The sequence below is a fragment of the Columba livia genome, chromosome 8 (assembly GCF_036013475.1).
Source record: "Columba livia isolate bColLiv1 breed racing homer chromosome 8, bColLiv1.pat.W.v2, whole genome shotgun sequence".
In the NCBI taxonomy this organism is placed as follows: domain Eukaryota; kingdom Metazoa; phylum Chordata; class Aves; order Columbiformes; family Columbidae; genus Columba; species Columba livia.
Genome location: NC_088609.1, coordinates 26,547,400 through 26,574,726, shown reverse-complemented (window position 1 = coordinate 26,574,726; position 27,327 = coordinate 26,547,400). Strand labels below are relative to the sequence as shown.

Genomic DNA, 27,327 nt, shown 5'->3' with positions numbered 1-27,327 from the left:
GAAAAACAAAATGATGCAAACTCCAGTTTGATTACTGGTGATCTGCCTAGAGCTAAAGTAGAACATAGCTGTTTTACTCACCCGAGGACCTCTCTTTCCTGATGGACCAGGTAAACCTGGAGGACCTGGAGGACCCTGATGGTAGAAAATCAAAACAGTTGAGGCTAAAATTCAATACAAGAACAGTATCACAAGTCTGAACCAGACCGGTTCTTCTAACTGATAACTTTCTGCTTGTACAGACCTTCAACTTGAAAACAAATTCCCAGCCTACAAGCATGTGTGTTTTTAGTCTGGCTCCAAATCAGATTTCTGTTTAGAAAGTATCTTATGTCAGAGAAATTGGAGCTAACAATCTAGATAGCAACTTCTACTTAAGCTATTTGTATTAAAGGAAGAGGAGATCAGCTGAGGGATTAGAAAAAAGCAAGTGCAGTATATTTCAAAACAAAGAACAGAAAATTATTAAGTGTTTTTAATAAGTACACTAGCATGCCAAATGCATTTTAGAAAAGTCAGAGGTAACTCTTGTATTGACATACGTCCTGTGAACAGGCAAAAAAAGTATCTTCAAGTCACCCTTTGAAGAATTTTAACATTTGTCCCTTACTTAAGTGACTAAATACACTTTTGTTTTAACCTTGCTAATCATCATACTTCTGTGACTGCAGCACTGTTACTGCAAGCTTCTACAACCCTTCCAGTTTGCCCACATCCTTTTCAAAGCTCATCATCCAGAACTGAGGACACTTCTCCAAACTGCAGCCTCAGAGCATACCCAAAACAGCAGAAAAATAGCCTCTCTCTGATAGTCGCCATTCCTGGTAACATACGAAGCATCACAGTGGTAAGAAGCATTTTTTTTTTTCTCTCGTGCACTATAACATCACTTTATCACCCTCATCTGACTGCCTAACTGATCACTCCCCCAGCCCCTATTTGTACTTAGGATTTCTGTACTACCACACCAAGTCTCACCCCATCAGTTTTAGACCACCTGGAATTCTGATTTGGTCACTCAGAATACTCCTACCTACTCCTAGCATGTTATGCTACTTCATACAGCTATTAATTTAATTATTGAGCAACAAGGATCATACCAAACACGAATGTCCACCTATTTTTATTTCTTTCCTCATTTTCATTTCACTGGAAATAATAAAAAACCCGCATGGTTCTCTTTCCAAATGCCCTAGAGCAGGCAGTCACTTGTGTATGATTAACCTCCTTTCTTTACAGCTGTGGAAGTCTTTCACTAATTCCTACAACAGCCAAAGCAATGTCATCAACATCAGAGAAATATATATGTATGGCTTTGCGTTATGGATTAAAGCTTTTCAATACTCTCATGCAGAAGATACGGAAACTGCATAAAGTTTCAGGTGAATTAAATGAAACATATAAATATCTAAGACTAACATTATCTTTTTGCAACTAAAAAGAAACCTATGAGAATCTGAAGTTTTTATCTGAATCAGCAGATACTGAGATAGATTTCACACCCTGGGCAAGGAAACGTGAGGGTTACCTACAGAACTAAAATGCATGAAAGTGATTAACTGCCAAATATGTCCCCTGTGGCCAGGGAGAGCCTCAGCAAATAATTTTGTTCAACTGAGAAATAAGTTGAGATAAGCTCAAGTGTAAAAGGGTAGCTAAGAGTAAAATAATTGGAATAAACTAAGAGTGAAAGAGTAGTTGATGCTGCCCTTACTGCACCACATTTACGATCTCTGAACTGCCTTCTCTCAGGGTTATCACACGCCTCTTGTTTGGAACAAGAACATCTCAACCAGGACTCAATTCTGTCTAATGCAGGGCTTGCACTTCCAGTTCCTCCTGGTAATATCTCCAGGGGGCTTTTCCTTACCAACCAGGCAGCCTAAGGAACATCACCTTTTGGTCTTCTACTACTACTCTGCCCAGCTGAGTGTCTTCATAATCCAGAAAGCTTTTCCAATAGAGGAAACTAATTCCTAGCTCATTTCTCAGGGGAAGCCAAATCCTCTGCAGATAGGCCTGCAGATGCAATTATCTACCAGCAAGCAAATGAAAGCAGCTCTTTAGCTCACATCAACCTTCTACCAGAGTGGGACTATGTATCATGTTACTGCAGACTGCTTCGGGGCTGTGCAATGAAGAATATCAGTTTAGTTGGACTACATGACCTTTGAAGGTCCCTTCCAACCCAAACTATTCTGCCATTCTATGAAATTTAAACAGTTAAAAATAGCACTATATAAAGATTTAAAAATATGGTGCATAACACCCTCTACAACACAAAAAGGAGAGGCTCATCGGATTAATGGAGCACCTTTCCCTTTAAACCAGTGGTTCAGGAGACCACACTTTTCCACCTTAAACTCATTTTATATTTTTGTAGGGGATTTTGGTCATTGCAACTCCTAGAATTTTAATCATGGTCTCAACAGTTTTGAAGAAATAGGTGCCCTTTTCCATATGCTATCCATAAATGAAAGCCTGAATTCTGGAATCCTGCTTTGCAGCAGTGGGTAAATTCCACTGCTGTGGGAACATGAAACACAAGGGGCCTAATTATACAAGGCAAGAATCAGTTCTGGTAGATGATTAAAAGCTAAAATGAACCTGAGGAGTTTAAGAACCACAAAAGCTAGTTCTTGCCTGTCAACTCCAATAGAACAAACATTATTTCTGCGTTGAAATCTTGAAAGAAGATTCAATCTAACCACAACATAATGAAAGGAGGGAAAAAAAAAGGGGGGGGGTAAGGGGGTTTCATGCCTCATCAGGACTTTTTGCTGCAAGGGAAGCTTGGAAGTTCCTCCGTGTTGCTTTTTTTAGGCTCTCCATTGATAAGACTCTGTGGATACACACGGAAAAACTGGATTATCTCTAGTCTTCTCTACATGGGTGTGCTAGACTGGGTAAGCAAACCAAGATGACCTTTGCAAGTCTGAGGCCAACACCAGTGACAGGTACCAAGTCACACAACCTCCGCGGAACACAATTTGTTACAAGAGCTTGTGTGGATCAGGCCCACACAGAGGCCTCTTCGCCCTCTGGCATTAACTCCTCTGGCAGCAAAAAGCTGCAGCTTTGCCTCTGTTCCAGTGGGTACTGCTAGCCTCTTCAGCCAAACTATGGCCCACAAAGGTCTAGACTAACTTCCCAGCTCTGCCACAGACCTCCAAGATCTCAGGCATATTATTTAAATCCTGACCCAGCAAAACACCTCAGGGCAAATTCACCAAATTAATTGCTACAGACTATACCGACCACAAAGTCTGCTCTAACTGCCTTCCTAAATGAGGCAAACTTCTGGAACCCCAGTCTGTAAGACAGGCAAGAAAATGGTAACACAGTCATCTTTGAACTCTCCACATCAGCTATCAACTTTGATGCTGTATATATAGCGTCTAAAACAAACAAAACCAACAACAACACCACCACCCACAACCAACCACCACCAGATCATTTGTTTGGAGTTTCTTAGTAATACAAAGAACCAAGAGCATTATCAGCAGCCATTTCTGTGCCATCACAATGTACAGGTGATGTGCTAAAATTAAAGGCTTCCATTAGCAGTTACTAAACATCCTAAGCTCCAAAAATGGAAATTAACCTCATGTTGATGACAGCTACATACTTAGTGACATGTCCCCATAAATAGTATCATAAGGGACAAAAAGAGAAAAAAAGACTGACTTCACATTCAAGAGAGATTAAGCAAGAGCACCCCAGACTAATGTGAATTACTTGTTAACATTTTTAAATTGTGTAACAATCCCTTTGCATCTGGATCCTGTTTAGAACAATAATTGAACTTTTAAATAGGTTTTCAGTTGCTGACTACCTTAATAAAAAAATATTTCAGTGCTGAAAGAATACACACATTAATTTATGGGCACATTCAAATGTATATTAGGAGCTGCTTAACAGATATCAAATTGCTTTCCAGTAATAAATACAGACAAAAAGAAAAGGAGGGGTTCAGGGTGGGGGAAAACAAGTGGGATTATCTACTCCATTCTATGGCTTAAAAATTTTAACCAAAGACTCAAACAAGCACTAACATATTTCCCGGGCTAAGCAGGAACTGCTGTTCTTTGTCTGTAGCTTCATATATATTGCTGCCACTTGTATGCATTACAAAGTTTGTGAGCCTTTTATACATAATAAGAAAGGACGGGTTTCTACCAAAGTACTATTGTGCATTTGCAATTGTTTCAGGGATCACTTACCCTGCAAACTGAAAAAAATGGCACAAAATTTTGTAAGACTGTTCTCACAGTCATTTTATATGCAGGTTTGCATGACCGTGTAACCTGGGGTTACAAATGGCTTTACCAGCCTAGATTCTGCAACTGGTCTCTTTCTACAATTACGAATTTTGGTAGCATTGCACAACTGAGAAAACTATGTCAGTCTTCCAAACAGCCTTGTTGTTCTTTTTGTGGATCAGTGTCTACATTTGTGTGCTGTATGAATTTACCCTGTAGTGTTAAGTGAGCAGACTCCGTAATTACCAATTACAAACACCTGGCTGCATTTCAAATTTTAAAGAAGTCTGGGTTGCCTACCACTTCACCAGAATGTGAATGTCTTCAATATCGTCATGTGCTGCCAGTAAACAAAAATATACAACACTTGCACCAAAATTACATGCGGGAAAGAGAGAAGCTTAGGGCAGACAAACATTTGTACAGCACGGCCAGGAGAAGTCACAGTCGCAGCTTTGGCATGCTTTGCGAGGTTTCTTTCAAAGCCTCTGTTAAACGTATGTCACTGTGTTATAGTAAAAAAGAGTAGTAAAGATAACTTACAGGAGGTCCAGTTTCCCCCTTTGGACCTCTGATACTTCCCATTTCAAACATTTTGTCAAGATCTTCATAGTCATAAGCATAATTATCAATACCAATGTCATAACTGTTTTCCGTGTAGTAAGTCTCATCAGCATCAAAGGCACCTTCCTGCCCCGGACTGAGCTGATTATCCAGAGAGAGGTCAGCAGCCAAACTGTACAGGGTTGTGTTGAAAATTTGCTGCTTTTTGCTTGGTTCATCTAAATGCTGTTTTGCTTTGTCCATTCCCTTGCTTTTGGTTTTACTTTGTTTTACAGGGGAGATCAGAGAAGGTTCACTTTGTCTGCTTGCATCTTCCAAGGTATCGTCTAAAGTATTCGGATATGATCCTGTGCGGGTTTCAGTGAGGTTTCTTTTTTTGCTTGTCTCCTGCTGATGAAGAGGCAGATTAACTTTCTCCTGGAGTTCCATTTCAGACCAAGCTTCCAGCAGCAGAGATTTGGCCTCTGGAAACTCTGATGCAGAAGCGTTTCTTGACTCCAAGTATTCTGATACAAAGTGAATCTGAGCAACATTGGTAACACGTGTGTTTGATGTTTCTTCCCTTCTATAAGCTGATATGCCTTTTGACTGGCTTTTCTCATCAATCATCATCTTCGAAAAATCATCCAGCCCATCAGACACATGCGGAGCTCCTAGCAGAGATCGATACGTTTCAGCCTGGCGACACTGCTGTTTCACATATTTACAATAGTTTGCAGAGGCTTCTGCAGAGGGAATAATATCTAGCTGGCATATAACTCCTTCAAAGCTGACAGAGTGAGAGTTCATCCTTCCCAGGGTAAATAAACTATCCAAATCAAATGTCTCCACTTCAGAAAGTATCTCCCGCCTATAGTACTTCCTTCCACACTCAGCAAATATGGAGACAGTCTTGTCTCTAATGTCAATGGCAAATGAATGCCATTGTTCATTATGAACACTATAATCAAAGTATACAGGCTGCTTCCCTCCAGTGTACACTGCTACCTTTCTTGGTAGCAGCTGGACACCAAACTGCAGTCTATTTTTGCTCCTAATACTGAAAAGGAAAGCATTATTTGCTCTGTAAGAATACAATCCAACTAAGATGGTGAACTGATGCCCTAGATTTGATGGTATGACTTGTGTGATGGGGGCCTCGATATGCACATCACTAGTTAGTACAACTCCTGATGCGGTTAGACGAACACCCTGAGGTAACAGAGATGATGTTGAGGGCACTGTCGTCTCTGAGGGCTGTTGAACATCTTTCACAAGGCCTAGTCGATGAAGAACATCTACTGCTGTAAAAAGAAATAAAGGCACGCTGTTGATTTCATTTACAAGCTCATAAATTCAGATCCATATAAACAAATTATGCACTTCTTCACAAATCTGTACTTCTCAGACCATATCTATTGCACACAGCAAGGCCACCAAATACCTAGTGTAAGGCACACCAACCTTTCACATAAAGCAAATAATTAAAGCCAGAACAAACTTTCCATCTTAAAAAAGAAAAAAAAACACATAGAAAAGTCCACATAATGCTCATTGTAGGTTAGTTCATTTATGAAACTCAAATCCCCATTTACTGTCTCCAAATTTTCACAGTAGTCAATGAACAGACTTTGTCAGTTTCTTATTTATTTGGCTAATCCTGCCTACTCTTTGAGCAGATAATTTTTTTTTTAAACTTTAACTTTTTCTTCAACAAATTCCTTCTGCAATAATACCATTATTTTCCTCTTTATCAGAAAGGTTTAACTGAAATTATTGGTGGGTGGGGGGAGGGTTGCTTTGTTTTTAAGAAGGGACAAGCTATTTATAACACAGTAACACCTCAGTTGAGCACCAGAGGACAGTGACTGGATCAAAGCAAAATACAAAGGTAAGCTTTGCAGAGTAGTTATTATGTGCTGCAGAAGTAATGCAGCTGGCACAGGGAAGAACTGCTGTGCTTCCACCAGGAGCTCTCCTCCCATCAAGCACGACCCTGTACCATTACAGAGCTGGTTTCAAAGGGAATTGTTTTCCCTGCGGAATCCCCCTTGATTGTACGTATCTGTTCCAAAACTAGTCGGACTAAAAGAAAACAAAGATCTTTCCAAGAGAAGATGCAACAGAGTGCACCATGGCCTTCTTTGCCTCCACACAGCTTACTCATTAGGGCCAGGGATGAGGTATATTCTGCAGAAGTGGTGAAGAGCAAGGAAAGCAAGGAAATATCAGGACCAAGGGGCAGTGCTCCCATCTTCTGCTTGCCTGTCCTCCCAGCAAACGCAAGGCTGCAGCTACCCAGACAAGATATTGAATTAAGAGTGCACTCCACAGCAGGAGGCAGCGATGGACTTCAAGGAGACACAGAAACCAGTTGTCCTACTGATTCATGGCACATAGACGTCTGGATAGGAGATCTTCCTACAGGGTGGAATGGTCAATGGTATTTTCACTGTTGGATTCTCTAGTGTCATATAATGTGAGCTTTGTGCTTCAGCCCTTTCATTAGCCTGGACCTTACAGTGTCTCCCTCTTACTGGGCTAAATATCTTAATTGGTAGAAACATACTTAACTAGCCCCCTGATAAACTCTAATTATACCTGACCCGGCCTAAGAATTCAAAGCCGCTTTCCTCCTAAATCAATAGTCAAAGATGACTAAGTTCATTTGGTATTGCTTAAATCAGGTTTCAGCATGTTGGAGTCAGTGGGCATAAATACCTTGTTCCTTCAGGATTAATAGAAAGACACCATTATGATACAGCTGAAACAGAAACACTACAAAGGCTTAAATGGGAAATAAATCACACATCCGAGGGAAGACCCTGTAGTGTTGCAAAATAAGACAGCACTTGTAGCATTGATTGGTAAAACTGCTTTTCTGGGTGTTTGTGAAAGCTGCCACAGAAATACTGCAGAGACTGAGACAAAATGCAATTATGGAAATAAGAGACAAGAAGACTGGGGGCTAAAACACATGACATAAAGCTGAAGAAACTACATATTTACTTAGGCTGGAGATGGGAAGGTTTGGGGGGAATCCAATTACAATTGTCCATTATCTGAATTGGGATTATAGGGAAAACAGAAAAAAACCTGAGAAATAAAGAACACAAGCTGCAACACAAGAAACTCCAGCTCCATACAGAGAGAAAGCATTATCACCACAAGAGTGGTTAAGTGCTGGACCAGGAGGCCAGAGACATTGCATAATCTCCTTTCTTGGAGATTTTCAAAGCCCAACTGGACAGGACCCAATAACCTGAATTAACTTCAACATTGACCTGGATCTCAGCAGGACATAGGACCAGATGAGTGCAAGGTCCCTCAGGCCAAATTTTCTAATTTTCTGCACAAATGGAAACTAAACATTGCAGTTTCAATAAACAGCACTGCACAGAAGCATACGATACCATCTTTTTTCCTGTAACTAGAACAACTGGCTCGACTTGAGCTTCAGTGAACTGCCTATATTAAAAAGGACTAGTAGTATCTAACAGTTGCACTGATCTCTCAAGCCTGGCTGGGGAGAGACTGGCACTTCCCATAGCATTTAGCTGAGGGTACTTTTACTATGCTCCTTGTCCTTTAAGTAAGTAAATAAAGCTACTAAATAGCATAACAAAAATTTGGAGTATCCAAGAAAAGTTAAGGATTCTCCACTCTATTAAGATAAAAGAGCAAATGAAACAAATGGATGTTCACTCTTTTAGTGGAAAAAAGGTCTCTTTTCCCAGTGTTTCCTTTCTCTGTTTACCGAATGTATTCATAGGAAACTTTAAGAATAGACAGATGTTGGCTTAGTTTCAGTGCTAAGTTATGAAAAGAGGCTAAGATTTCCTTGAGAGGGGTTTATAGATTGGAACCAAAAGCATCAACCTGAATGCACTGTACATCTTGAAAATTAATTACACACCTTGTAGTGTTTCTAGTCATGTTTGAGATTCACAGACACGCCAAGATTATCGTGGCAAGTAGCCAGCACAGACAGAGGTACAGGGAAAGCAAATCTTTGCAGAAAGTCCTGTGCATGCCAATTTCTCAAGATGTTTTGCCTCAGAGCAATTAATTTACTAGGGCTGTATTTTTATCTGTCAAACTGATAAGAGAGGTCGGGTTATAGCAGAGCTTCGAAGCACAATGCAGCTGCTAATGAACTACCAGACTTTCCCAGGCCCCAGGTCCTGCGTGGTCTGTGTGTAGTTACAGAGGAGAAAGCTTTACTTGTATTGCCCTTGTGAAACCTAAGAAGAAACACCAGTCCTGAGCTCTGGGCAATGCCAAAGTCATACACATGCAAACAGTGCCCCAAGGCTGGTGACACTGCTCCGGCACTTCTGTGCATTGGCTGTGCCAGCGGACTGCATGGAGGAGAACAGCTAATAATCTAACCTCAGGTTGTGCCTGAATATCACACCCTAACCTGAAATATTTGGCAAGTACTTGTATTTTTTTAAATATTTATAATTATATATTTGTATTCAAAAGTAACTATGCACATGATGTGTCAAAAGTAAATTGAAGTATGAAACAAAAAGCTTCAATTTAAACTGGCTTAAAACAGTCAATCTAAAACTTACATTCAAGAGTAGCTGTACTAAATCTGATTGCAAACAAAATCACCAAAATTTGTTTGAAAGTTATTAAAAAAAAAGAAAAACATCCGAGAGCATGATGAGAAACAAGACACATTCTCCACATCCTGCAAATAGACTCTTGTGAACAATGACAGGTTCTGAGAAAGCTAAACACAAATTCTGTGTGAAAAATGACAGCATAAGATTAAATATCAGCTAATTATTCCTTGCTGACTTTCTGCCTGTTAACCCACCATCAAGCCAAAAGGCTGTTCCAGAATTTTTTGGCCAGTCATTTCATTCTTGGTCCAACATGTATTTTTATTTTAAGGCTTTCAGAAGCTCTTGGCAGTACATGGGGTTTTGGGAGCAGGCAACCCTCTCAACATTTCCTCCTTGCATGACAACTGCTATTTCTTTACCTATCAGTAGTCCCTTTTCTGTGTTTACCTCCATGTCTGTACAACATCTGTATTCACTTACTGTTCACTTAACTCTTTAGGTCCCTCAAATTCTAATGGCTCATCTTCTTGAAGGAAAAGTTGTTTTGGGATTTTTGTGTCAAGTGCTTTCATTCCACCTTCTAGGAGGACTTGAAAAACCCTACTGCATCATGAGGGGAGGGAAAACCTAACATGGGCTTTGGCAAAAAAAAATCCGCAAAAGGAACTGTGGAACTATTCTGTTCAGTCTCTCTTGTTCATTTGCCACAATCCTCCATACTTATGACTACTTTGAAGGCAGGATATTTGGGGTGCTTTCTCCATTTCAGCAATTCTAATGTATGCATTGCTCACTTTCCCTTTACCAGCATGAGTAAGGGAAAGACAAGGGTCATTCATCAGCTCCACCAGAACCAAGAGCAGTTACTCATCAGGTTGCCCACTTCCTAGGTGATGCTGCATCTGCAGCTGGGTTAATTAAGATACCTGGCTGCAACCAGTGCTCTCCCAGACACCACAGGAAAGTCAACCAGCATTGATTCTGTATGTCCTTGAGCTCAAAGTACTATTGCTAAAGGCTTTACATATATTTAATTGAATATGATTTATAGCAGCCAACTAAAGTGAACAAGGCTTAGCTTCTCAGGTAAAGCATGCACAGGCTGTCCCATCAGCTCAGGAGAGATGGAATGTTAATTACCCTAGCTAGCATCTTCATATTTGGCAGAAAACTCTTTAAAAAACAAAAAAAACCACCACCACCACCAGCGAAACAAAAAACCAAAACCCCGCAACTGCCAAGAAAGTTTTAATAGTAACTTAAGTGTTAACATATTCCTAGTGGGCAGACGATCCTGTTCCTGGGCAAACTCTAAGCACTGCAAATGAAATAGTGTTAGCTCTGCAGGTTATAGACTGAGACTGAAGGATACACTTGAGCTGCTCTTTTTTAAGGAGGTTTCCTCGGTGTCCTGTTCTCTGAACTGCTTTTTGCGTGCTTGTTTACACACTGTGCATGAGGGACCAAATTCCCCCATGGGCAGAAGGCTGCACCAAGGTCCAACACATCGTTTCAATCCCAAGTAAGCACTTAACAAAAAGGAAGTTGTGTATGAGGCCTGTGCATGGAGGGGAGGGCAGGAGTTTCCATTCAGTAAGGCTTTTCATATGGCCATCTAGAAATGCTGTTGCATAATTTGAAAAGTAGGAAAGCTTCTTCATTTGCTGATGACAAAATAAAAAATAAATATAAGCAGGTCAAGACGAGGCTTTAGCACATTCCTGCAAAGTTCTGTGCACAGAAGTCTGCTCAGCTGAGAGGCAAATAAGCCCCAAGCTGCACCTGCTCTCCCATGCCACCCCCCAGTCCTGCATCCTTCACAGGCCTTACCTGAGGTTTTAGTAGACAATAAATTCTCAGGCTGAGGCACATGAGAAGTGAGACAAATTGTTTATTCCTTTGAAGAGGAGGAGGGTGAGCTAGAGGGATGAAGACAAACCACCGCTGCACACCTGTCTCTGGCATCCCTCACCTGCTCCCACTGCACAGGGAAAGTGCAAACTGCCTCCCTAAACCAGCCTCTGCCTTTCCCTCCCTGCAGGCCTGAAGCAGGGCAGGCCACACACACCTATGGGTGCTGCCCCTCCTCTGGTGAGACCTTGGCTTAGCTATTACAAAAATCTGGAAAAATCCCATCAACATGAAAGAAAATGTCCCCCATTGAGCTGAATGTGAAAAACCGGCAACAAACCTTTACCAGGCAAACAACAAGCAACTTATAGAACGCAAAACTACAAAGAGAACTGGGCGGGGAGGAAAGCAGGAAGGAAAAAAAGACACTTTGCCAGTTGCAGGGAATGATAATAAAGAAAAAGATATTGGTGAGAATAAGGGTGGGTGGCTGCTGAGATATCCCACAGGGCTCGAGCAAAACACTATTAGGAATGAGCTGTCTTAACCATGCAACCCAGCTGTTTGGAAAAACTGAATAGCTGAGTATTTGCAGTTAACATACTTGCCAGCCAAGAATAGCCTACTTCTTGCTTCACCTGTACGGTAAAGGAACATGGCGGAGAACTGATACTGCCACTCTCCTGGCAGAAATGACTAAATAGCATGTTGGCCTCCAGCACTTCAGGCCACTAACATTCCCACAGCAGTCTCTAGTGTGAGCTGCACATCTGGTGCACTTAACAGCTGGCAGATCAAAAAAGAAACTAAAAACAAGACAGTCCTATTTCCTCACTAATATCTGCATCTGAATGCAAAACCAAATGAATACACAATTTCACTTTTTGCTTTAATGATGCCAGCCTAGACTAAGCCTTTATTATATGCAGTGGTTTGCTTGCACAGCCCTAAGTGCAAAGGTAACTCGGTCATAGCTCGCCACCCCCAAGGACACCCACTTCCAGTGAAGACACAATCAAAGCCTTTTCACTGTACAAGGCTTCTCTTTTATGAAGAGCTTGCTTAAATATGTAAGCAATTTCATAGACAGAAAATGTGAGTAATTTTCAAAAGGTCATCTCTTCCAAACCGGTTACTTTAAACTTTTGCTCTCATTATGCTGCAGATGGTATTTTCTTTAAGCTACTATTAAGGAACTGAGCCTAACGTCACAGCCATTTACTCTTTGAATCCAATAACAGATTATACAAATATCCTGTTATTAAAAAAAATGTTCTCACCTTGTTTGGGTACTTGTGCAACACCCACAGCTATACATATTGCAATAAAAAGGACAGTTTTCCTAGAAGGGAAAGAAAGAAAAGAACTTGTGAGAAAACATCTAAGGTTTCAGAACTCGCAGGAATTAGAAGCTTGATTCACTGTCCAAAGTCAATGGCAGGATACCACTGACTTCAGCAAGTCCTGGATCAAAGCCATCACATCGTACAATTTCCCACTAATGTTGGAAAGACATTTTATACAAAGATCAAAGATTATGTATGCCCTCATATATAATACATATATTTTACACTGGCTTTTATTAACAAAGTAACTGCATCTGTTTTATATTTTCTTGCAGCAGCCTTCAAATATGAATGCTGCTATGCTGCAAATTTCTTCCTGGAAAGAAAAAAAAATAACCAAAAACCTGTTACTGTCAAGAAACTTTAAAACAAATGACAAGTTAATGCCTATAGAGATCATTAGATATTTTTGTTCCAGTGTACCTGTGATCAGTCTTGTCACTCTAACACATCATTTTAGGACAGGTGAAAATGTTGTGTCACACTTTTATTCCTGTACGATAATTTTTTCATGTTACACACAAGTCATGCTCTCCACAAAAAGTAAGAAAATCCCATAACATTTGGATTTAAAGCTTCATGTTCAGATAGAAGAGTGCAATACTGGTAGGCACCATAGGCTCACTAATTGCAACAAACATATGTAAGGTCAATATAGGTTATGGGCTTGAAATTGCGAATGGTGTCTTCATTTAAAGCAAAAGTGTTGGGTGAGGAATACAATTTCACCATGGTTAAAAACAGACCGTCCGCTATTTTTTACTCCATTATCATATTAGCCAAATTAGCATCTAATCACACTCTTATCAGTGACTGAACGTTCTAATAAATGAGAAATATATTTTCTGTTCATGTTGGACATCCAGGCACAGAAACTCATGTATGTAACAATAAGAGTAACCTGTATCTATTTGGTACTAAGAAATATTTCTAAAATATCACAAATATAATTCTGGTACTGACGAGCCAACCCACGCTTGTTGTGGTTTAACCCAGCAGGCAGCTAAATACCACACAGCCGCTCACTCATTCCCCACCAGCGGGATGGGGGAGAGAATCAGAAAAAAGATAAAAGTTATGGGTTGAGATAAAGACAGTTTAATAAAACACAAGAGAAAGGTAAAATAATAATAACAGAATACACAAAACTAGTGATGTGCAACACAGTTGCTCACCACCCACCGACCAATGCCCAGACAATCCCTGAGCAGTGGCCAGCACCCCCCAGTTTTTTGTTCAGCAGGATGTCATATGGTTTGGAATATGCCTTTGGCCAGCCTGGGTCAGCTGTCCTGGCTGTGCCCCCCAGCTTCTTGTGCAGTCCCAGCCTTCTCGCTGGCAGGGCAGTATGAGAAGCTGAAAAGTCCTTGACTTAGCATAAGCACTGCTCAGCAACAACAAAACCATCCCTGTCTAACAACATTATTCTCACGTTAATCCAAAATACTGCACTATACCAGGAAGAAAATTAACTATCTCAGCCAAAACCAGGATAATGCTCAAGCCTCCGCTCAGCCCTCTTGCTCATTAGCATATATAGCCTCATTGACTTTTCATAATATTAAACATTAGACCCACTGAAAGCATTTGCTGTACCATGCTAAAGAGTACCAGAGTACTTGGAATAAATAGTATTCAAAAGTAACACAGTTGCAACTAAGCACTTGTAACTTCCTATGATGTAGCTTTGCCAGCTAATCAGTACAGTTTGCACAGCATAAAAAGTTCAGGAAGAAACCACTTTATATAGGAACCTGTGGTTCAGACAGCAATGACAGACAAGTTCCTTCCACTGAGCATTCACTGCCATGTTGCCTTCAGCTCAGAGGATAACATAGGGATAAACCACGTATTAGTAATGCTACAATGACAAGAAATCGTGCTATAATTTAATAATATTTTTATATATGTATACACACATGTGTATATATATATATATCTATACACACACACAACACTATTCAGCAAAAAGTCAACCCAAACATTTCAGAAACATCCAAGTGCCTGAAAATCACAAAGGAAAAAAAAAAAAAAAAATCAGGCTTTATCACTCAATTTGCCAAGTGAAATAAAGAAAAAGAGTCAAAATTCATTGATCTAGCAGGAGATGGGGTTGATTACTTACCCTCCCTCAACAATAGGGTTTCATTCCCATTTTCAAACCAAGTCCCTGTTAAGGGTAGGAGGTACTTGCAGCTGATGTCACTGCTTCTTGCAGGTGCCTTCCCCAGATCAGTCCAACCCAAGCAGCGGGTAGTTCTCAACAGCCCCTCCCCAAACCCAGACTTAATATTGACTGTTGTTCAAACAGCAGATCAGCTGTGGGATGCTCACTTCTTTTTTTTCACCTCTGAAGACCAGAATTCAAGTTCTGGTTTTATTTCACAAGTAAACAGATTCTGTGTCACACAATGCACCATGTTTTGATCTAATGAGAAGCTCAGTGACAGGAGATAGCAGCATTAGGAAATGCATGCATTGTACTGTATCAGCTAAAACTCTTTATTTGACTTTTTGGAGTGTAAAATGGATTCACAATTAAAAACAGCATTAGATGTTTTAGTTAGGAGTCAGGATGCTCAAAGAATCCCAGAGCCCAAAATGCAAAGTTGACTCCTTTTAACCTTGCAATAGTCTCTTCCATAACTTCAGCCAGGGACAAGATGTGTGTCAGGTATCTGCTTCCATCACCTCCCAGCAAATGTTGAAGGAAGGCAAGAAATTCCAAAATGGTCCCAGCACTGTAAATTACACAGATGCAACTGGATGTACAGAAACATTTAATGCAAGATAAAAACAAATGTCTGGCTTACACAGTAGTCTTCAGCTAATGTCAAGAACAGATGAGTGATCAGCTAGGAGAAAAAACAGGGACAGAGACAACCATAGGGCTGGAGAACCCCTAATGTGCAGGAAAAGTTTGTTTTGCTTCTATCTTTTTTTCACAAGTAAAATTTTTTGTAAATGAAAGCACATGCAACCTAAAATTAAGTTGTACAAGGGAGCCCTCCATGGTTAAAGATGAAAAAATGAAATTCTGTCTTCCTGAGAGAATCTGTTCAGGCCACCCCTCCTCTCTTGGTGAAGATCACTACTCTTTCCATTAAAAGCTACAGAACAGCCAGCTGTCAGTCTCCACTCTCACACCAGCACTGTCACTAAGCCACCAGGCTCCCTGCTGTGTAATACATACATGGCTTGATTCATTGTCTGCCACAGCTGCAAGGAACAAAGCAAGCAGCAGGCAGAAACCCTGGACCACCTGCCTTAGGTGAGTGCCGAACTCTTGAGGAGACTTGCCCTGTTGAGACACGACAATAGAAAAATGTGAAAGCATGTGGCAAGGAGACTCCAACTGATGAGAATGCTGACTTTTTTTCCCCATCTAACATCACAGATGAAGCTGTTTCAATACCCCTTGGCTGTGTCCTGCCCTAAAGTCTAGGTATATATCGAGCTTCCTCCCCTCCTCCTACCTTTTCATCCTCTCTTATTTTATATGCAAGCAAAAGCTGAGGGTAACTACGTAATTATTTGGAGGAAGGCACTATGAAATTGTGGTTGAGCTATTCTATTATACCACTTAAAACAGAGCTTATCTTTCTGATAATCTTTGACATCCTGTGGCTGTTGGTCTCTTCCTACAAGTGGACAGCAACTGTCTGTGTTTATTTTTTTCAATTAGGAAAGACAGATCAGGAAACTGATCATCTTCAAACCAAGATGTGGCAAGCAAAGATGCAGAATTCCACCCTCTGAAGACTCTTCAGCAGTGTACAAAGTCTGAGTTCAGTCAGCACACAGTGAAGCAGGATAACAATGTCCTCTTCATTCCAGCCTAGTTTCCCAAACCTCAAATTTAAAGGAAGGAATACCACTGGCTGGCTGCTAGAGAAGGCAGGAAAACCTGTTCCCAGTGTAACTGGCACAGATTCAGGACACACTAAACTTGAGGGCTCATCAACCCTCTGCTCATCAGTGATGATGGCTTGAATACCAGCACCTGCCCCACATGATTTATTTCATTAGATCTCCTCTGAGAACTGCTACTTGGTGTCCATCAGGCCAGAGGAGGGCTTTGGGAAAGCGGATAGTGCAACTCTGGGCTTCTCAAAGACCCCAAGCTCTTAAAAGCCTCATCTTTCAGGATCTGAAAATAAAGTTATCTTCCTTTGCTGCTATAATGAGATTAGCCAGCAGGGCCAGTGCTGCTTCTAAATTTTAAGAGACCTACTATCAATATGGCTTGAGAGGACACAACAGCCTCCACAGCCTCTCCTAGGTGACAGTCACATTCCCTTTGGGCACAGATGCCACTGCACACCTGACCAGCAAGGGGGAACTCCTGAATCCTTTGCCTCAGATTCCTAATTTGAAAGAAGGGGAAAAGGGAGAGACACAATATAAGGTGAGAAGCAGAGGATCAAAAGATGTATTGCTCTTTCCTCCTGAGGAGCTGTGGCCTAAGAGGAGCCCTACAGTGCTGTGCTTCAGAGAACGGAAACTCTCTGTCCAGTGACCCAGCCACTCTCTGGACATCATTTGGCCTAAGATTAGAAACTACCACATCCAAACGAACAGTCAACTCATTATTTCTAAAAGGAAAGATAAGTTAATGAAAAATATGTGATTTTAGAACCATTTTATGAGTACATCCTGTTCTCTTGTCTAGAGAGCATACACTAAGTGTTTTCCTCTGTATTAAGGCAAAAAAGTATACAGCTCAAATTCTCACTCCTGTGAAATATGGTTTCTTCCAAGGTTTGTCTCTATGCATTTTGTAGATTGCTCTTCAGATGTTCCACAACTCTATGCTTGCAAGAGACAAGGGGAACACAAAGCTGTTCATGTTTTAAGATTAAATATTCCATCAACAAATTTGGTGAGAGATTTAGGAGTCATGCACCTGAAGGAGTTTTATTTATTTAACCTGCAAAGACACCCCTATACAGGTAGCTGGTCTGATTTAATGCTGTTTCCACAAAAAGGTGGTCTAGGCTGCAAGGGACAAAGTGGTTTGATATGCCATAGAAACCTGATCCTTTTGCAAAGAATTCTGGTTTCTTAATGTAGGCAAGTAACCAGGTTGCTTTCTTTCTAGTCAAGTAAATTAGGTAAACAAGACAAAAACATATAGATACATATTCTGAAGCTATCTCAAATTTTGAACTTGGGTAAACTGAATCTCTGCTACTGGACTACTTTATTGTAATTCAGTTTATGTTTCTCTATTAGCAATATCCCTTTACAGATACCAAATAAAAACCTTTTTAAAAATTCACTCAGACAATCCCTGGAGAAGTCTCACAGACACATCCATAAAACACACAGATCTCCTAGGAAGGCCACCTCCAGGCAGCCACGTAACCACTCACAAGCATTCAAGCGCACCCAGATTATACACCAGGCAGTCTTGAGCAACATAATCCTCACTACAACACAAGATAAATCCTCCTCGGTCCTGCTTGGAGCTCTCAACAAATTTAAGTCACAGCCAGAATAAAATAAGCACTTTACAAAAGAAGACAGATATTGATAATATCATTACAACTATCAAAAGTTCACAATTATCTTGCTTAGGCTGCTTACAGGCAAACTACAGAGGAGAACAAACCTCTGCCTTTACATTCTAGATGATGATGCATTAGAAATACCTAAGCCTATTGCAAAAGCATGTAAATACAGGGCACCTCATCTGCTCATCTGTTATTCAAGAGAGTAGCCTCAGCTCTTAAACATAAGTTCTGCACGTTTTGTTTGTTTGCTATGTTTTAATAGTTAGGTACCAAAAGCGAGGATGAGCAGTAGGGTTGATTGTGGCTGCAGAGGCACACTCTCCCCCAGGATCCCTGTTCTCCTCGGGGAGCAGGGGTGCACTGGCTCTCAGGGCACCCCAGAGCCGGGCTGCATGTCGGGCCGTGGGCTTGAACGGGGAAAGGATGACACGAAGGTGCTGGACGGGACCAAGAACACACAGGAAAGCAAAGGGAAAGACAAGGAACATTGCGGAGGGGAAAGACGCACAGCCACCGGCACAGGCATGTTCTGTCCGGGAAGCCAGCTCCCCGCAGCCACCGCCAGTCCTCCGGGGGCACCCGGAACCTCACGGGGTTACAGCTGGAGCACAGAGGGTAGGGATGAGGGGAAAGTCCACCGGGGTCACCAGTCCCTCAGGAGGGTAGCTGAGCCGCAGCCCCCAGCCCCGGCCGGCCCCGCCGCCGGCCGAACCCCGCGGCAGGGTGGCGGAGCGGTGCGCCCCGTCGCCGCCAGCCCGGGGAGCGGGGCCGCCGTCACGCCCCCCCAGCTCCTGCTTACGTTAGTGCCGCGGGAGAGATGCGTCCTCGCCTTGTCCTCTCGGCTCCCAAATGCATTTGTATGCATTTGCCCGGGCAGCGGAGATCCGAGGGAAAGCCGGAGCCCAGCGTCGCGCTGCCTCAGGGTCAGGTCCTGTCCATGAAACCCCGAGGTCTCCGCCGAGCTCCGCACAAGCCCAAGGGCGGCCCGCGTACGGCCCGCGGGGGCGGGCGCGGCGGCGGGGGGTGGGGTGGGGGGCGCCGGGGGCCGGCTGGCGGGAGAGCCCCGCGGCTGCCCGCGGAGTCCGGCGGCGGAGCGGCGCTGTAGCCGCCTGCCCCGGCACCGGCGGTCCTCCCCGCCCGCCGCGGTGTTAAATTTCAGCCCTGGCTGCCTGGCGATTACATCAGCAAACACGGCCCCCGGGGTGGGCCGGACCCCGGCCGCGCATGATGCGCGCTGCCCCGAGCAGGTAGCCCTGGGCGCCGATCTGGGACGGGAGCTGGACCCGCGCCCAGGGGCGGCTGGAGTGCGCAGTGACCGGCCGAGCACTGTCCGCCCAGCGCCGGCGGGGCCGGGGAGGAAGACCGGTGCTGCGGCCCCCGGTGCGCCCGGCCCGGCTGGGAGCGGTGGGGTGGGAAGGACGCGGACAGGTGATGGTACTTAGGGCGAGAAGTGTCTTCAGTTCACGCCGGACTTCAGCTGTGAAGGTTTGGCAGGAAGTTGCAAGTGTAATTGAAATGTGGGGACAGAGGAAGGGGGAAAGGGATATGATGAAATAGTATAAAGAGAAAAAGCTGAGTGCACCAGAGGTTTTGTATCTCGAGTATAACTGGAGTGACGTCCAGCAGTCCTCTGTCTGGAAAATGTTTGAAGAGCAGATGTAATTTGGTAGCATTACAATGCCAAAAGAAATATGACACATTTCACCGTCTTCTTCCTGAAGAGATAAAGGCCTTTTCAGCTTTAATTTCCAGTTTTCTTATCTTGTCCCAATAACACAGTCCATTGTAACTTTATCCCATAAGACATCTTTATGCAAGCTGTCTGTCAAAACAAACAAGGTAGAGTTAAACAATACCAGACCTTGCAACACACACTGTGCAGCAAACCTGTGGTCAAGCCTTGCAGCCCTACTTAGGCAAAACTTCCATTGACCTAAGCAGAAATCTGATTATAGGATTGTGGTATTTGGCTCTCAATGGATGTTAAAGGAATGAAGACTTCACATCAGGCTTGCAGGAAAGACCTTCAGGTTATAGGTAAGGTGGAGAAAGGTGACATGAAATGAAACCAAACGTATTCCCAAACAGCAGAAAACAAGTAAAATGGTAACACTCAAAGAAAGATTATGCAAGACAAGGATTTTATATTGTTATCACTGAGGATGCTCCACTCACCTTAAAAGACTTTTCTGGGTAATCTGGGTAGCTGCAAACATGCAAAAAAAAATGGGAGGAAAAAATTGTGAGGGAACCAAGAGCAAATCTAGACTGGTGAATTTTCTTGGGGATAACAGAAGCCAAAGCTAAAGGAGCGGGGGGAAATGTTCTTGGGTAACACATAAGCATGTTTCAATGTTTAATTTTACACTCAAATTATTTTTAATACCTTGAATCATTCAGAATCTATATAGTCTGACTATCATAGGATTTCCTATTTACTTCGGTTTTTGAAAGCCAGTGGTAAAAACTGGCAACAGTTTGCCTTCTTGTATGTATCTGCGTATGTACTTTGCGTTAAACAAAGTGACAGCAAAACATGAAAACGTATTTATTCACTGAAGAGACCATGGTGCCTGCCCAGGGAGGTACTGGACACGGCTGCAATGAAGTCTTCATCAGCATTTCTGTTTTAAACCACACTCAAATGACTTCCAACAGCTCCAGTGTTATATTTCATTTAGTTTTTGTTAGCATTAAGATGAACTAAAATGTCTACATGACAGATTGGGTTTGGAATGGTTTGGTGCCATTCCGTGAAATCTATCAATCCCTTAAATAAGATGCCTTCTATATAGTAGACATACAGTTGATTTCTCCACCCTTTAGCATCAGCATTAGGGCTATTACAGAGAGAATTTTGCCCCAAGAGTGACCCTGGGTAAATCCTGCCCTCACTTCAGTGCACATCAACAAGTACAGGAGCCAACCTGTAGCACATGGCAAGATGGGCTGGGGATAGTATGTGTTGAGATCTCCCTTTCCAGCAGTGTTTGCACTGAAGAAGGCACAACGTGAGATTCTTGCCAGCTGCATGTAGAAGCTGTAAATAAGGCTTTGCTGACCCTGATTATGCAGTGTCTTAAAACAGTATAAAGTTTCAAAATTAGCATTGCTTGTTCTGTTTTCTGTATTCAAAACTACAAAATTAAGTTCAAAAAGTAGGACGCTTTCCTTCTGTTTGGCACTTTGCTCCTTAGGTCCTTGTTACAGCCGCTCCTGTGGTTGGAAGCCAGCTTTTAGGCTATTTGGGCAGGGTCCTTGGCTGTTCTCATACGCAGAGTCCAGGGGGCTGGGCAGGCTGCGGGGAGGCAGGGGTCGGGAAGGATTACCTCTGCCCTTCCATTTGCCCACGGCTCACATGTCTCTGAGCCACGTGTCCACAAATAGGTTGGGAATGTGCAAGGAATGCTCCTTGTTCCCTTCCCTGTGTCCCTCCACCTGGGAGCTCTTGCAACTTTTTTTTTTTTTATTTTATTTTTTTGAGAAGTGCCTAATGTTAGTCTGCAGCCTAGTTGTTTTCCTTTAATGTTAATGCCCTTCCAAGCTGCTGAAGCTCTTATCTGAAGAAATTAGCACCATCTAATACAGATTAAGAAGGCAAATGAAAAAGCCAGAGGACACTAAATGACTTCCCGATGTCAGACAGCAAGTGTGGCACTGTTGGGAATACTTCAGCAGTGCCCAACTTGTTGCCCATGACCTTGTGTTTTAGAAGAGCTCCAAATCAGTATCAGCAAAAATCAGTATCAGTTTTATTTTTTACCATTGCTCTTCCAAGTGTTCTTACAGCCTAATAAGCAAAACTTACTATGTTTAAAGCTCTCAGATTACGTGTGTTTATTTCCAGAGCTATATATAGCAGTCTGTATACTTACGCACACCAAAAGACACAGTTGAGCTCCAAACATGTTAGCACTCATTGCAACACAGGGATGCTGGAGTTTCATTTCCGACGATAAATGTCTCAAGATGCCGTTTCACCCTGTCTGCCATCTCCTGTTTGACTACAGCCTATCCCTGATTTCTCTTATCTCTCCAAGTAAGCCCAAGGATTACTGAAATACAAAATTAATTCTTTCAAGATATCACTTCTTGCCTTTCTGACATTATTACAAGCTCCTCTTCTGTTTGTTTTCTCCTTTTCCAGCTTTTTTCCCCCTCCTTTCATGATCTGGCTTGCTCATCTGTCACTCCAAATCACAGCTGCTGAGTTCCAGCTATGCTCTGGGGCACAGAGCAGGAGCTGCTCTTAAACAGTGTAAGAGGCAAGAAAAATGGTTCCTATCTGTGATTCTCCTTCCAGAAAATGTACAGGAGAGAGCAATGGTTAGTATCTTGCCAGACACTAAAAATAAAGAAAAAAAATAATAAGAATTTGAAGGAAAATGTGTGCAACAGGAATGTGAGGACTGAGTGTTGGAGCCTGAGACTTATTCCACTGCGGTCAGTAGGAGCTTTACCTTTGACTTGAGTAGGAGCAGAAAGGGACCCACACAAGTCTTCTGGTACAGTCCAAGAACTGGGAGTTTTTGGCAGAAGACCGACACTGCTATTGAGTTCCCTTTGGAGAACGGTTTTTCCCTGCACACCACAATATATGGTGTTAGGCTGTGTACCAAAACTGCTGGAACCTAGTTCAGCAAAATTATTTAGAATTCTCTCTGTAGCAGCTGAAAGAAGTTTAACACATTGCTGCAGTTAAACAAAGTTACCAACCTATCAAATATGATTAAGAAGTACAAGAAGTGGAAAGGATTACAGCATGTCTTTGAAAATAACTGGCTAAAATTGAAAAAAGGAGGGGGCCTCCAGGTCTGAAAACATTAGATATGTCTATTCTTTGTACAAAGTGAAAGAAATTGTAATGACCAGCATCTGCCTCCTCTCTCTAGTTATGCCTCTTACCTTCTGATAGAAGGACTTAGTGGGAAGTGGTGTTCTCCAGTTTTGAATGTGCCAAAAATCTGGAAATGCTTTTAAAGAGCACAGTTATTGACTTTTTGGATTAATCCGGTCCCTTCTGATTTTCTACTAATGAACTAAAGAGGTAATTAACATACATAAATGTACATGCTGAAGAATTCAGAATGGAGAGGATTTTTCCACCTTACAAGACCAACACACAAAAACCTGTGAGGTGAAGGAGATGAGAGCAGACAGGAGAGATGCTGTGGCTAAAGGGGACCAAACTTAGAGATCTTGGCACACAGAGCTAAAAAAAGGGCACGATAGAGTCAGGACTGACAAAAATGCCAAGCCACAAATGACCATATACACTAGTGAGATTCCTTAAGATACTTAGTTAAAGCAAACAAGGGAATATAACCAGCCAGGAGGGAGAAACAGAGAGAGCCTCAGTGAACCGCAAGACAGAGTAAAGGCTCCAGACCACAAGGCTCCAGCAGCTCCAACTGAGAAAGGTGTCTCACTGAAGCCAAGACACTTGCAATTGTTTACAGGACCAGGTATCATCCATTTCAGAAAGTCACTACTATAGCAGAGATCTACCATGGAGAAGGATGAAAACTCTCATGGAGAGAGCTGGAATGGGTGACCGAAGCAAAGACTTCTGGAGGAGCGGCCCCACACCCAGCAGCTGAAAAGCTGTGAGGTCTTGTTCCAGTGATGGCAGAGCATATGCCATACCAAGAATGCAGAGAAGCCTAGCCAAACACACAAGAAAATATTAAAGGAAGAGAGAAGCCTGAGAAACAGTTATTAGGAAAGTAATAAGGGAATGGAAAATACAAGAGCAAGAATGAATGCAACGTGGGAACCATGGGAACAGCTCACCAAATGAGAAGACTCCAATTACCAAATAGGCCAAACTGCCAAGCAAGAAGCACAGTGAATTCCCGTCTCAAAGAGGGGCTCTGGAGTTTAAGAGCAACTGGTGACAGAAAAAACAGAAAAGGAGATAGAGTAACCCAGTGACTTTAATTGTTAGTTAATCTTTATCCCATCATTGATGCAGTGTTTTGCCAGCCAGGCAGGAAGTGGAGACACCCACTTGTACAGGCAGGAAGATGGATTAGACATGAGGTATTTTCTGGGATACTCATTGAACTGAAAATCCCCTCATAGGTGAAGTCTGTAAATGTGGCTAAGAGGCTGTATTCCTAGGAACAAATTACCACCTCTACCAATGTGTGCTGAGAGAGACGCAGAGCGTAAGGCAGGCCTCACTGAGTACATCTAACAAGGATTCCATCACCAGAGTGCCGCCTGTGACCTCCTGCCACCGGCATTCATCAGCTTCAGTGGGGTCCCCTGCACTGGGGCTTCCCCAGGGCATTCTTGCCCATGACAGGAGTCCTCCTCAAAGGGTCCTGGTTCTGTCATTGTATATGATTTGCCCTGTCTCCATCACTAAAAGGAAGCAAAAAGCCTATTTTTGCAAAAAATAAAAAGCTGTGTTGTTCTCTGTGAGAAACCGCTAGCTCACAGCAGCCAAGGACACTTGGCCTCCTCGGTAGTGCTCCGCCATGCCCTTTTACATTGGAAGGATGGATCAAAAACCCCTTAGAGATGTCTTCTAGGACATTTTTTTCTGCAGGTATTCCCTGAAAACTACTCTCTGTAACAGAATAAAAATGGAGCCCACTTGGTGTGAAACCATTCGCACTCATATGGCACGCTCAGCCCACTAGCAAATTCTCATTCAGCTCTAAAAATTGCTCGCACATCTGGAAGAACCAGCGCAGTCATCTGACAAGTATTTCATTCCCAAGCCACAGAGAGCTCTGCATTAGGCTCATCGTATTTAAAGACATTCCCTTTCTTTTCTTAGAGACTGTGAGAGATGCTTAATTCCACAGTTCATTAGTCCTAGAAAAGCCTTTCTTGACCATCTCTGCTTCCAGCCCTGAGGCTGAGCAGGTTTTCACTATGGTGCCCTGCAGCCAAAAAAATGTGTACCCAGATACTCCTTCTGCAATAACCAAAAAACAGATTGGATTTGCTTCTACAAAATTCACTTCTGGCATCAGCAAGGGGAGGTCACAGAAGCCTTAGTCCCCCACTTTCTCGCCATTCGGGAGATGAGCTACTGATGCTCAGTGCTTAACACCATGTTGAATCTCTGCCTTGGAATGACAAGCCTTACTCTCACATCTAAAATCTTGTCAGAATTTTCTCCCCAGTGATAGAAGCAGAAAATTCCATAAGACTCTAGTTTATGACCTTGCCACGAGAACTCCATTTTCCCTGCTCAGACTTTGAAAGAGAGTGAAATAATGTCATAATACTATGAATACTTATGAACTCCATCTTTGGGAAGAGATAAATTTAATTCCAAAAACATAAGCCATTTGACCAACTTCACATAGTTATCTCAAGCACTATCAAGAAATGATTGCTTTGATATGTCAGAAGGTTTCCTCCAACTTCCCACCGATTCTCACTAGTAGTTTTTAAATATGCTGAGTCTGTTAACATATGGCATACCTAAATCAGGCGGAACAATGGAGTAATTTAAATCTGACATTATTGATGACATTCGTCAAAACAGGAGTTTCCAGACTCAGTAGGTATTAACAATATCAATGAACATAGAAATAGCACTATTTCCCACTTTCATTTGAATAAGTCATTATTGGACTTCTTCAGAACTTTTTCGCTTCCAATGAAGGAAAAATATGGGGCTTATTATTGTTTGTTTTCTTGGGATCTCTGGGTTTAAGAAGAGAGCCAAAAGTATTGTCAAGTACAACATGGTATTTTTGTATGATGAACATTTAATTTCCAAATTAAGAATTTTAGACTAGGCGTGTATAATGGCAGAAGAGTTTTCTACAGAAAAAGACACTTAAAGTAGATTAGTTTTTCTGAAAATACCAGACAGACGAATATGCGTAATCCAAGACCAAAATACATTGGCACTAACTTCAATGCTGATATTTTTACAATAGTAATATAATTAATTTTTGTAAATCCCTTACAGCTGTACCACTAATATAGCATCATAGTTTTAACAGGCTATTTTCATCACCTTATATTTAGAGATGAAATTTAGATCCTGTGCTTTAGTTATTTAAAATTGATTAGATATGTCAACAAGAACTACTACTTTAAGAAAAAGATCTTTTCATTATCTAGTGATACTTTAGAGGAAACGGTGGTGTCTGCAGGAGCACTGAGATACTGATCACTGCTGTCAAACCACCATCAAGTAGTGGGAAGAATCTCAGTGGCACCAAAGATGCTTGTTCTGCACTATGGGATTTTATGCACTGAAGTAACTTCCCTTGGCAGTCTGGCAGGAAAAAAAGGCAAATCTTCATTTTGCATAGCAGCAGGTAACATATTACTCCAAATTTGTAAATAATTTAACAGAATAGTTATCAGAGAAATGTTTCATAATGCTGACAATCACTTCCTTATTGTTGTTAGGGGATTTATTTTCTGTTCTTTCCTGTGCCTCTCCAGTTCATCTGTTTCCCTCATTTGACAAACTTCATAAAGACACTGAAGAAAATTATACCAGAAAGCATTTGGAAGCGACAGTGTTTACAAAGCATATAAATAGACTGTGCTGTATCCAGAGTAATTAGTTGTAAGCAAAGTAACAGAAAATGTGGAGAACTTACAAGTATGCCAGATAACTGAAAACCCAAGATTTACACAGATGTTAGGGATAGGTTGCATGCTACGTGTGTATAGGACAAATGCCACTGCATAATCTGAGGGCAAAAAGTAAACCATGGGCTACATTCAGACCAAGTTAATGTAATACAGCTGAAATATCAATTGTGCCAGATGCTAATTTAGCTCATGACCCTAAAAATGCGTTTCTGCAATCTTATACACAATGATGTGCAAGGCAGGATGTGTTTTTCTAGACTAGTTACTGAAAACTGAATTATTCTGAAAGAAGAGCCTTAAAAACCTTAGAAATCTTCAGAACTTCCCTACTGCAAATACAGCTTCTGGGGACAATTATTTAGAAAAAGAACAGTAAGCATTGAAAATATACCTCCTTCCTATTCTGTAAACAGCAAGTTCCCAGTGAAAAACCCTGACCCTCCTTGACCCCTGCTGTTATGTTTTAAAAATTAATGCAGGACACCAAGAGATCAATGTTTATTTCAGACAGGGAGCTTTTGGCTGAGCTGTAGCTGATGTCCTTGGCGTGTTTTAAGCAGCATATCGGAATGAATAATCTACTTCAGTAATACTGTATTATATTTCTGTCTCTAGTTTAGAGAAATAATGTAGCAAGGGAATATTT

General features: G+C 42.0%; 1 protein-coding gene across 2 annotated transcripts in view; it reads right to left on the bottom strand.

The window, feature by feature from the left end:
- COL24A1 (collagen type XXIV alpha 1 chain) overlaps nt 1–19,121 on the bottom strand; it is a 136,408-nt gene extending 117,287 nt beyond the window's left edge. The window contains exons 1-4 of one of the 2 annotated variants that reach the window (XM_065072646.1): nt 18,898–19,121; nt 12,517–12,578; nt 4,806–6,109; nt 82–135 (exon numbers count right to left, since the gene is read on the bottom strand). In XM_065072646.1, coding sequence (XP_064928718.1) covers nt 82–135; nt 4,806–6,109; nt 12,517–12,578; nt 18,898–18,953 — 1,476 coding nt within the window. In that variant the 5' untranslated portion in view covers nt 18,954–19,121. The remainder of the gene's footprint in view (nt 1–81; nt 136–4,805; nt 6,110–12,516; nt 12,579–18,897) is intronic. The other variant, XM_065072647.1, reaches the window with a different exon arrangement.
- Between the last annotated feature and the right edge of the window lie 8,206 nt (nt 19,122–27,327).